General features: G+C 37.9%; 1 protein-coding gene across 1 annotated transcript; it reads left to right on the forward strand.

Moving 5' to 3' along the window:
• The first annotated feature begins 9,025 nt into the window (after positions 1 to 9,025).
• On the forward strand, positions 9,026 to 11,620 carry igfals (insulin-like growth factor binding protein, acid labile subunit). The gene is made up of 2 exons (XM_083524478.1): positions 9,026 to 9,135; positions 9,400 to 11,620. Exon 2 carries the CDS (start codon positions 9,402 to 9,404, stop codon positions 11,187 to 11,189), a length of 1,788 nt encoding a protein of 595 aa, XP_083380604.1. The 5' UTR covers positions 9,026 to 9,135; positions 9,400 to 9,401; the 3' UTR covers positions 11,190 to 11,620.
• The last annotated feature ends 18 nt before the right edge of the window (positions 11,621 to 11,638 follow it).

Genomic DNA, 11,638 nt, shown 5'->3' on the forward strand with positions numbered 1-11,638 from the left:
AGTCACTTGAATTATTTTTGATTCACAAAAGCAAATGTATGACTGTAATAAAGGTACAGTCTTAAATGTAATCTGCTTTTTAAGCAATAATATGATTCAGAATAAAATTAACATAATTGTGACCCCTTTATACCGATATACAGATTTGCTGTCCTTTAAAAATATCCTAACATACATCTATTGTTGTCAAAATAACTGCCAACAAAAGTGAGTACACACTAAGTGATAGCAGCTGTATGTCATCCAACCATGCAAAGCCACATGTCCTATTCATCATGTTCATGTTTTTGTCTGCTTGACAGGACCATACAAATGTGTATATCTTGTATTAGAGCAGTCAGAATTTGTGTACACATCTTTCATACTGACCACTGGATGTTCAACATGGCACCTCATGGCAAAGAACTCTCTGAGACACAAAAACAGACACATGAGTGCTGCAGCCTTGCTTTAGAGGTTGCAAAACCATATGCCGCACACTGCAACAAGTCGGTTTGCAGGCCATCGTCCCAGAAGGTGCCTCTTCTGAAGCTGCTCACAAGGAAGCCTGCAAACAGTTTGCTGAAGAAAACCTGCTCAAGATTATGAATTACTGTAACCATGTCCTGTGGTCTGATGAGACTTAGATTAACATGTTTGGCTCAGATGGTGCCCAGCATGTGCTCCCTGGTGAGGAGAACCAAGAAAATTGTGTTTTGCCTAATTGTGTCAAGCATGGTGGTGGTAGCATCATAGTCTGTGACTGCTTGAGTGCTGCTGGTACTGGGAAGCTGCGGAAACATGGATTCCAACATGTACTGTCACTTTCTGGAGCGGAACACGATGCCCTCCCTTCAGAAACTGGGCCAAGATGACAACCTCCTTGCCAAATACATCTGAACCCTATTATGCACCTTTGGGGCATCCTCTAGTGGATGGTGGAGAAGTGCCATGTGTCTATCATCCAGCAGCACTGTGAAGTTATTATGGAGGTTGTATCCCAGCAACAACCTGTGAATTCCCAGGAGGATTAAAGCAGTGCCAGATAACAATGGTGCTCACACAAAATAGTGACACTTCGGACACAGTTTTGACACGTTCACTTAGGGTGTACTCACTTCTGTTGCCAGCTATTTTGACAATAATGACTGTATGTTGAGTTATTTTTAGAGGGCAGTAAATCTGTACTGCTATACAAGCTGCACATTGACTACTCTAATATATATCCAAGTTAGTTAAATATATATCCAAAAATTAGAAAACAAATGTATGTAGTAAATATGGACCTTTTGGTGGATTGTGTGCATTTTCCAAGTCTTATTATTCTTCAGTTTGGACTATGCCACTGGTAGTGTTCATTTTAAGTCTAAAATAACCAATACATTTTTTTGACCATTTACTCAACTATAATTATTTGATTTTGTAGAATTAGACAAACATTTTGCACAGTTCTTGTATTCAGCTCATTATTTAAAGACTGTAAACTATCAATATTCAGAAGCTGCAAACCAAGGGTTGCTCAACAACCACAAATAGACAAATGATTTCTATGCAATCACCCTCGTTGACAAGCTTTTTTTAATTACAGATTTATAATATAGATCGAAAGTTTATACATTTTAATATGTTGCATCTAACAGTGCAATATTTCTTACACTGATTTACCAGTCTACAGGGAAGTGTTACGCTATAGGAAAAGATTCCTTGCTGGTTCGATGCAGGTGGAAACACAAGCTGCATTGTTTACACACACGCAGCATATCATGTGTACATCCAGATGATCTAAAAGTGTATTCACTAGATGGCATGTCAGAGTCAAAACATCTGTCAGGTTTTCTGAACTATGCAAAGTGCAGTGAGCCAGGATTCTGAAAATGACTAACATACCATCTACACTGATGACTAAAATGTGGCTTGTCTGATTGTGACCCTCAGAAACATTAGCACGCACGATCGCTGGGACACTGTGTAAAATGTAAATTAAAAATGTATCAAGTCTCATAAATACATATGGTATTCACAATAAAACAGAAAATATATAAAATGTTTAAACTAAGTATAAATACTATTTTAGGGGGGGGGGGGGGGGGGGGGGCTAAAATAGTAAACTCTGCCCATCTTTACTTCTGACAGACTCGGCCTCTCTAAGATATACTATGAATACCTAATCATCTTACTGACCTGTTGTCAATTAACCTCAAGAGTTGCAAAATGGTTCTCCAACTGTTTAATTTTAATAACACTTACTTTTTCTGATCGGCTCTGAGTCCTTTCCTGTTTGCAGTGGTGATGGACAGGTTGACGGACGAGGTCAGACAGGAGTCTCCCTGGACTATGATGTTTGCAGATGATATTGTGATTTGTGGTGAGAGTAGAGAGCAGGTTGAGAAGAGCCTGGAGAGGTGGAGATATGCGCTGTAGAGAAGGAGAATGAAAGTCAGTAGGAGTAAAACAGAGTACATGTGTGTGAATGAGAGGGAGGGCAGTGAAGTGGTGCGGTTGCAGGGAGAAGAGGTGGAGAAGGTGGAGGAGTTCAGGTACCTGGGGTCAACAGTGCAAAGTAATGGAGAGTGTGTTAGAGAAGTGAAGAAAAGAGTGCAGGCAGGGTGGAGTGGGTGGAGAAGACTGATAGCAGGAGTGATTTGTGATAGTAGGGTATCTGCAAGAATGAAAGGGAAAGTTTATAGGACTGTGGTGAGACCTGCGATGTTGTATGGATTAGAGACAGTGGCATTGAGTAAAAGACAGGAGGTGGAGCTGGAGGTAGCAGAGCTGAAGATGTTGAGGTTTTCGTTGGGAGTGATGAGGATGGACAGGATTAGAAATTAGTTTATTCGAGGAGCAGCGCATGTAGGACGTTTTGAAGACAAGGTGATGGAGGTTAGATTAAGATGGTTTGGACATGTGCAGAGGAGGGACATGGGGTATATCGGTAGGAGAATGCTGAGGATGAAGCCACCAGGAAGGAGGAAAAGAGGAAGACCAAGGAGGCGGTTTATGAATGTGGTGAGGGAAGACATGCAGGTAGTTGGGGTAAAAGAGGCAGATGTAGAGGACAGGGGGGTGTGGAGACGGATGATCCGCTGTGGTGATCCCTAATGGAAGCAGCCGAAAGAAGAAGAAGAAGAAGAAGATGAAGAAGACGACTTTTTACAGACTTTTGTTGTCTCTGTCCCAATTTTTAAAACTTGTTGCAGCTATTAAATTCAACATAATCTTATATTTTCCTTAAATGTTACATTCCCCAACATTTGCTATGTTTTCTATGTTCGATTGGTAATAAAAATATGCGTTTATGAGATTTGCAAATCATTGCATTCTGTTTTTATTTATATTTTATACAGTGTCCCAACGTTTTTGAAATTGGGGTTGTAAATCAAGCAACCTCATGAGCGAACCCCTGCTCTTAACTATCTTCTAAAATTTTAAAAGGGAATTTACTTTGATTTATGACATCATAACAAACCAGGCTATAAATAAAAGGTGATGAACCCCAGGAAGTGGAGAGCACAGCAGATACTGGCAGCTTTCTTCTGTATTTGAAAACATTTAGCTTTGTATACTGTATACCATTTGAGAAGAGCATGTGGTCCACTTTCATACTAAAGAATAGAAGCAAAGACACTTGGAATAATGTTCTTTTATATAATATTGTGTTTTCCTTTATTACAGGCGCATCACCTGTTTTGTGAGGAAATTTAATCTGACAGAAGTCAATGCCAGTGTCCCTCCAGTGTGTGGTATATAGGAGGGCATGGTAATGAATGGCAGTATAACTCCTGTGTCAATCAAAATAAGGAACAGGGTTCATGTTGCTGATTTAAGGGGAAGTCTAAAGAGCTTTAGCAGTTCTTCCTCACAATGCTAAAAGACACCATATTCAACAAATCCAGTGAAATTTACAGACTGCTACTATTTTGTTAGATTCCCTTCGATCTACACACAAGGAGTTTTTAGAAGACTAAAACGATTAAAATTAATATATTTTTTTAAAGTTATGTTTTCAACACAGAGTAAGAGACCTCATAGCCAACAACTTACGACATAACACAGACAGTGTAACTTACAATGCAGCTGAAATCTTTCATGTTTGCCAGAACTTTTTTTCTAAATTAATTAAAAAAAGTAATTATTCTCACAACACATTTCATTTTATTGCAGTCTGAGTTCTTTTGTGTGTTTGTTCCTTTCTTCATTTTGCATTTATGTATAATACAGTGCTGTCTCTGTCTTAGTTAGCAGCTTTGCTGGGTGGTGATTTTCAAGGCAATCGATTATGAAATTCTGCTTTCGTTCCCAGTTGATTTTTTTTTTTCCATTTCCATATCAAATTGAAAAAGATCAACTTGGCAGAAAATATATGATTTGAATTCCACAAGCTTTTAAAGCATTCACATGTTGCACCCTGACTGTTTTCTATACTATAGGACTGCTCTATGATTTTTTATTCTTCTTCTCAATGGTGGACAAAACACACAAACCATGAACCTGAGTTAAAGTAGAGATACACAAGGTAAAGTATGATTCCAGTAAAAGTGCTCCTTTTAAACTGTTACTTGAGTAAAAGTACAAAAGTATTTGCTTTCACGTGTACTTATGTATCCAAAGTACTATGATGTATTATGACTATAATGTTCCTATTATTATTTTTGTTACAAGATTCTTGCTTAATCAACCCAGTTTATGTGTCAAGACAAAATTATGTTGCTCTTAACACAACAATCTCTTAATATAATGATATTAATGTGTCACTGATTGATATCTATTACAATTATCATGAGCCCAAAACCTTCTTTTTGAACTACTTAAAAATAATTGCACAAATAAGAAAAAATTGGAGCCAGGATTTTCATCCATCATTTATTCCTCTTAAAATGAATTGACGCTGAACTGTATGCTGGTGATAAGTAGAGACCAGCAAGCGGCAATCAAAACAAGTTCAAAACAGAGCATGTGTTTGCTCCTGATTGGTGGCTTGCTGTGTGACTGACCAGTTATTTTTTTATCCGCTCATAAATAAAAATGAACGATTGATTTTGCAAAATGTACTTGAGTAAAAAGTTTTACATGTAAATTCACACACATCCCTGTCTTCAGCACCACCCATATTATATTAGTATTTTATTATAACAATATTATAACTGTTTACATGCTGTTTTGCACATCTACACGATTGCACAACTTATTGTGTTAATGTTTACATGTACACTCTTGTATTCAGTTCTCTTTTTGTACATTGTACTGTATAACCTTATACAGTAGGTTTTGTGTTTTGTATATGTGTCTTACACTGTGTTTTGTCTGCACTGTTTGCACCAGGTTGCACACGATGCACGTTTCGAGGACGACTTTCTTTAGTCCTGTTCTGTATGCAGCTCCATCTTTTTTTTTATGTAGCACCAGGGTTCTGAAGAAACGTCTCATTTCACTGTGTACTGCGACAGTTTATATGGTAGAAATGACAAACGCTTCTTGAATTGACTTCACTTGACTAAAGCGCAGGTACACGAAAAAGCTACTTAAGTACAATAACGCATTACATTTACTTTGTTACTGTCCACCACAGCTTCTTCTACATGAATATCTTTTCTGATTTATACTTGCTGACTGAAGTTATAGATGGATGGACAATATACAATAGATGGCCCTGATGACCCAGAGGTGTGCTGTACATTTTGGATCCTCTGTCAGAGAAGTGAGGTTGTGTTGGTTGGTTTCCAAATCATTTATATTTGCTCTTAAATGGGTCACTATTGCAATTGTTTAGCCAAAAAACAGTATGTACAAATCTTTCCACAGCACTGTACTGTATTCTTTAGATGCTGAAAGCATGTACAACACATTTGTGGTGAAGACTCATGATAGAGTCAGGCATCGTAGCTCAGCTGCATCAACATCCATGACTGGGCCACCATGAAACAATGACACTCAGTACTCTTAACAAGGTGTGTGTGCTGCTGATAACGTACTACAAACTCTTTCAAGGTATAAGTCATCTTCCAAATGTATACAAAGGCAAGAGCCAGAAATCGCAACCCTAACTTTAAAAATAACTTGATTATTAGTGAATGAAGAACATTAAACAGCTTTGTACTGTACCCTTTCATCACCGGGGCATTTCTTATTATAAAAAAAAGATGCCACATAGCTGCACTCTTTTCGTCTTACCCATCTAAAAAATAGCAGACATTTAAGGAACAAATACGGTTGTCCCATTTCCTTGCTCATAATGAAAATGGCAGAGGTCCAATGATAAGAAAAAACAAGGAGTAGGTACAATGCCAGGATTATTATCGGAATTCAATAAAGATAGAACGACCCTGTGAAGAGTGAGTGACTATATATACAGTATCTCACAAAAATGAGTACACCCCTTACATTTCAGCAAACAATTTTATTATATTTTCTCAAGTGACAATACTAGAAGGGACAATACTAGAAAGAAACTTTTAAGATATAATAAAGTAGTCAATGTGCAGCTTGTATAGCAGTACAGATTTACTGTCTTTTGAAAATAACTCAACATACATTGTTGTCAAAAAAGCTGCCAACAAAAGTAAGTACACCCTAATTGATTACAGCTGTATGTCGTGTAACTGTGCAAAGCCACATGTCCGATTCATCATGTTCATGTTTTTGTCTGCTTGACAGGACCATACAAATTTGTGTATCTTGTATTAGAGCAGTTAAAATGTTGTGCTTTGAGTACAATTCTCTTATACTGACTAACATGGATCCTCATGCTGAAGACTCTCTGAGGATTGTAGAATTAGAATTGTTTCTCTCCACAAAGATGCCGAGGCTATAAGAAGATCAGTAACACACTGAAACTGAGTACAGTAATCAAGGTCATACAGAGGTTTTCCAAGACAGTTTCCACTCAGAACAGACCTCGCAAGGGTCCATCAAAGAAGTTGAGTCCTTGTGCTGTGCGTCAGATGCAGAAGTTGCTACAAAAAACAGACACACGAGTGCTGCAGCATTGCTTTAGAGGTTGAAGAAGATGAGGGTCCGCCAGTCAGTGCTCAGATTGTACACCAAACATTGCAACAAGTCGGTTTGCATGGCTGTCGTTCCAAAAGGAGCCTCTTCTGTAGCTGCTCACAAGATAAACTGCAAACAGTTTGCTGAGGAAAATCTGTTCAATATCATGAATTACCAGAACCATGTCCTGTGGATAAACTTGTTTGGCTCAGATGGTGTCCAGCATGTAATGCCCTCCCTTCTGAAATGACCCCAAACACACCGCCAAAATGGTAACCTCCTTGCTGAGTATGTCTCCGGATCTGAACCCAATTGAGCACCTGTGGGGCATCCTGAAGCGGGAGGTGGAGAAGCACCATGTGTCTAACATCCAGCAGCTTCATGATGTCATTATAGAGGAGTGGAAGAGGATCCCAGCAACAACCTGTGCAGCTCTGGTGAATTCCATGCCCAGGAGGATTAAGGCAGTGCTACATAACAATGTTTGCTCACACAAAATAGTGACACAGTTTCCACATGTTCATTTAGGGTGTACTTACTTTTGTTGCCAGTTATATACACAATAATGGCTGTATGTTGAGTTATTTTTTCAGCAGACATTAAATCTGTAATTATATACAAGCTGCACATTGACTACTCTAAAATATATCCAAGTTTTATTTCTATAGTATTGTCTCTTGAGAAGATATAATGAAATGATATACTGAAATGGTTGCTGAAATTTGCGTACTCACTTTTGTAAGATGCTGTATGTGCAACTCAGACATCCCCATGATTCCAAAAGTTGGAAATAATCATATACAAAACAAAATTATGCACAAATAATTGACAAAAAAATAAAAGACTATAGATACAAAACAGCATAAAAGGCCCCCTATTACCCTTGTATATCTCGGTGCTGTTAGAGGACATGTATTTGGTGAAAAAGGCTACATTGCCCTCTAGTGCTGATGTCATGTTAGTGCAAGGACAGGAAGCTATCAGTTTATAACTCAATCTATTTTTTTTTCATTTATCCTTTTTTTTTTACTTTTTATAAATAGATCCAATAAAATAATCGCTGCAAAAAAACATTATTTTTGTATTATATTTAAGTGTATTATATCACACTGAACAGTTTTCAAATTATATAACCGAATTTAGAAAAAAATCTTTAGAAAAAAATCTTTATTTTATGCACTGTACATATTTCCAAAAAAAGTGCAGAGCAAATCATTGAATTTAAAAACATTAATGAAATATCATGTCTTTCTTGGAGTTTCAAAGTTCACATCTACTTTCTGAAATGTAAACATCCCTATTCAAATTTTGCTATCTTTTGGAACATGTCCAAGTGGATGCTTTTCGACGAAAAACACATTCAAAGTGAAAGTTTCGACCAGATTTATTTTGTTTGTAGTCAATAAAACCTCACTTATGTCTGGGAAAACCTTCTTTTCTTTAAGATATACTGAATAAGATTTGATGTATTGCACACAGCTTTTAGTCAGTGACCTGCTCTAGCAAACATACTGTAGCAAATGCAGTTTTCTGTATAATAATAATAATAATAATAATAATAATAATAATAATAATAATAATAATAATAATAATAATAATAATAAATAAATACATAAATGTAATAATAATAATAATAATAATAATAATAATAATAATAATAATAATAATACAAATCCAGATAAATTACATTAGGATTTAAACTTTTTTTTAATTAAATTTTTTATTTTTTTATTGTTATCCATATATGGAGAATGCAGCACTGGCATAAGAATACAAATGTTTAGTTTGCTATATACGAATATACAATATATTTCCTAAGAACGTATATCAGGTTATAGCATTCTTCAACTGACCCCCCCCCCCCCCCCCCCATTCCCCTGACCACCACTATCACCACCACCACCAAACTCACATAAGTAAACACACACAAGCAAATTTATAAATAAATATTATCAATAAATATAACAATATCTTTTCTGTTCACTGTTATTCCAGGACAGGTTAAACAACTAAGGCGCAACATAAATACTACAGTCAGAGAGGACAGAGGACAGGAAGGGGTTAATAATGTTTCTGGAACTCAAAAGGGGCAGAGAAGTCCTAGTCTTTTCACACACATGGTCACCCTTGCAGTGAAAGCTTACCGGACTCCCCAAGACTACTGAAAAACAGGTAAAACAGCAGCACATTACAAGCTAAACAATATGTTCTTACTAAAAAAAAATTCCTTATTTGTTTTGCATTCCACCATAATTTGAAAAGAATAAAGCAGAAGTTTGGACTGCTGATTAGAACAGACATAATCATTGCGTGATTGTGTTTTTGTCTAGAAAGTCTGGACTAAGTTTTGCCTGAGTGTATTCTACTTTACGCTATTAAAAACTCTGTATTGATGTGATCGCTTTCACAATTGTTACTGTTCTATTCTGTAAAAAGGGATGCAGTTGTCTATACTGGTATTATGGGCACTGGGAACATCGCTGGTGTGCGTAGATGCTACTACAGAAAAAGCAAAGCCCATGGAGGACTCTACAGCCTGCTCAATAAGCTGCACCTGTCTTTCTGATGACTATACGTTAGAGCTCTACTGCAGTGCACGAAACCTTTCACAGGTTCCTGCTGATATCCCTTCATCTACACGTACTTTATGGCTGGATGGAAACCTGTTCACTACCCTGCCAGCTGACACGTTCAAAAATCTGAGCAATTTGGACTTCTTGAATCTACAAAGTGGGCATCTGTCGAGTCTTGATGTCCAAGTGTTCAAAGGACTGCATACTCTTGCTCACCTACACCTGGAGCGAAACAATCTCCGCTCATTACCCGCTACCATTTTTCAAAACACCCCTGGCCTTGCTTCCATCAGTCTCCACAACAATCAACTGTCTCGTATCGATGAAAGGTTATTTGCAGGTCTTTCTCATATGTGGCTCCTGAACCTTGGGTGGAACTCTCTTTCGGTTCTTCCTGAGAATGTATTTAATGACCTGCATGGTTTACGGGAGTTGGTGCTTGCCGGTAATCGCTTGGCTTATCTACAGCCTCAGCTTTTCCAGGGTCTTGGAGAGCTTAAAGAGTTGGACCTAAGTGGAAACTATCTACGAGTTATCAAGGTCAATGTCTTTCTGAAACTTACAAAACTGCAAAAGCTTTACCTTGCCCAAAATCAGATTATGACGGTGGCACCTAGAGCATTTGTGGGAATGAAGTCTTTGAGATGGTTGGATCTAAGCAGAAACCGTCTTTCCATGATCCATGATGAAACTTTCCTTGGTCTACATAGCCTACATGTACTCCGCCTGTCAAACAACTCAGTGACCAGTCTTAAGCCAGGTACGTTTCGTGATCTGCAGTATCTTGAAGAGCTCTGTCTGTCCCACAACCAAATTAGAGCCCTAGGAGAGAGAGTTTTTGAAGGACTGAGCCATCTAGAGGTGCTGATCTTAGAATACAATAAGCTACAAGAGGCACGAGCAGGTACCTTTATCGGCCTTAACCACTTGGCTGTGATGAAGCTCACTGGTAGCTGTTTCCGCATTCTACCAGATCAAGTTTTTAAAGGCCTGTCGAAGCTACATAGCATTCATCTTGACAAAGGCTGTTTGACCAAAGTATCCACCCAAGCTTTCACTGGGCTGACAGGCCTACGTCGACTTTTCCTACAACACAACAACATCTCTGTGGTGGATCGTCAGAGTTTTGTGGAGCTCCAAGGCCTGCAACAGCTTGACCTAAGATTCAACAAAGTGGCATCACTCTCTTCCTACACCTTCTTTGGATTAAAAAGTCTTGATTACCTCCTTCTATCCAACAATATGCTACGCCAAATTCCTTCAGAAGTACTTCAACCAATGCATTACCTGTCTTGGTTAGACCTGTCTGGAAATAAGATGGAGGTTCTCCATAATTCAACGTTGAATATTCTGCCACGACTGCGCTACCTCAACCTGAGGGATAATGCGCTGACCACACTTCCACCTTTCATTCCAGATGGCTTGGACCAAGTCTGGCTATCAGGTAACAGCTGGAAATGTGACTGTAGTGCTAAAACCTTCAAGGATTTCAGCTTGCAGAAGCCCCATGTGGTTCCACGCCAGGTGGAGACCTTGGCAGAGGGAGAAGAGCCACACACACTTATCACAGTCAATAACAACATCACATGCGCCACCCCACCCAGTCTTGCTGGATTGGACCTGCGAGATGTCAGCAGTGAACAATTGTGCTAAAGGTTTCATAAGTGTGATTGAAGGTTTTTCAGCTTCTACAAATTATTATTTAATTGTGAACATTCAACATTTCTGTATTTGTCATCCTAGTCATGGCTTGTATCACAAGTACTTGCAGTTTAGCCACATATTATGAATGCTCTGTAATTCATACAAACGCATTTTGCTCTGAATTCAGTTCATGTAATGAACAATTACAATTAATGTTACTGTATTTCAACACCAAGGCTTTGAATTAACTGTGATTTTAATGACTATAACTTACATAACTGACATAAATGATTACCAATCCTAAGGTTTTGGTGGCCAAAGTCTTCTTTTCTCAATACTTGCTTTCCTGTTGACAGATATTTTTTTTTTACTAATGATGCATACAATAATAAATAATACATATTTCATTAAATTTATACTTCATAAAAGAAAGAAAAGAAGTTTGTGTTCCTAATTTT

The sequence above is a fragment of the Silurus aristotelis genome, assembly GCF_946808225.1.
Source record: "Silurus aristotelis genome assembly, chromosome: 21".
Taxonomy (NCBI): domain Eukaryota; kingdom Metazoa; phylum Chordata; class Actinopteri; order Siluriformes; family Siluridae; genus Silurus; species Silurus aristotelis.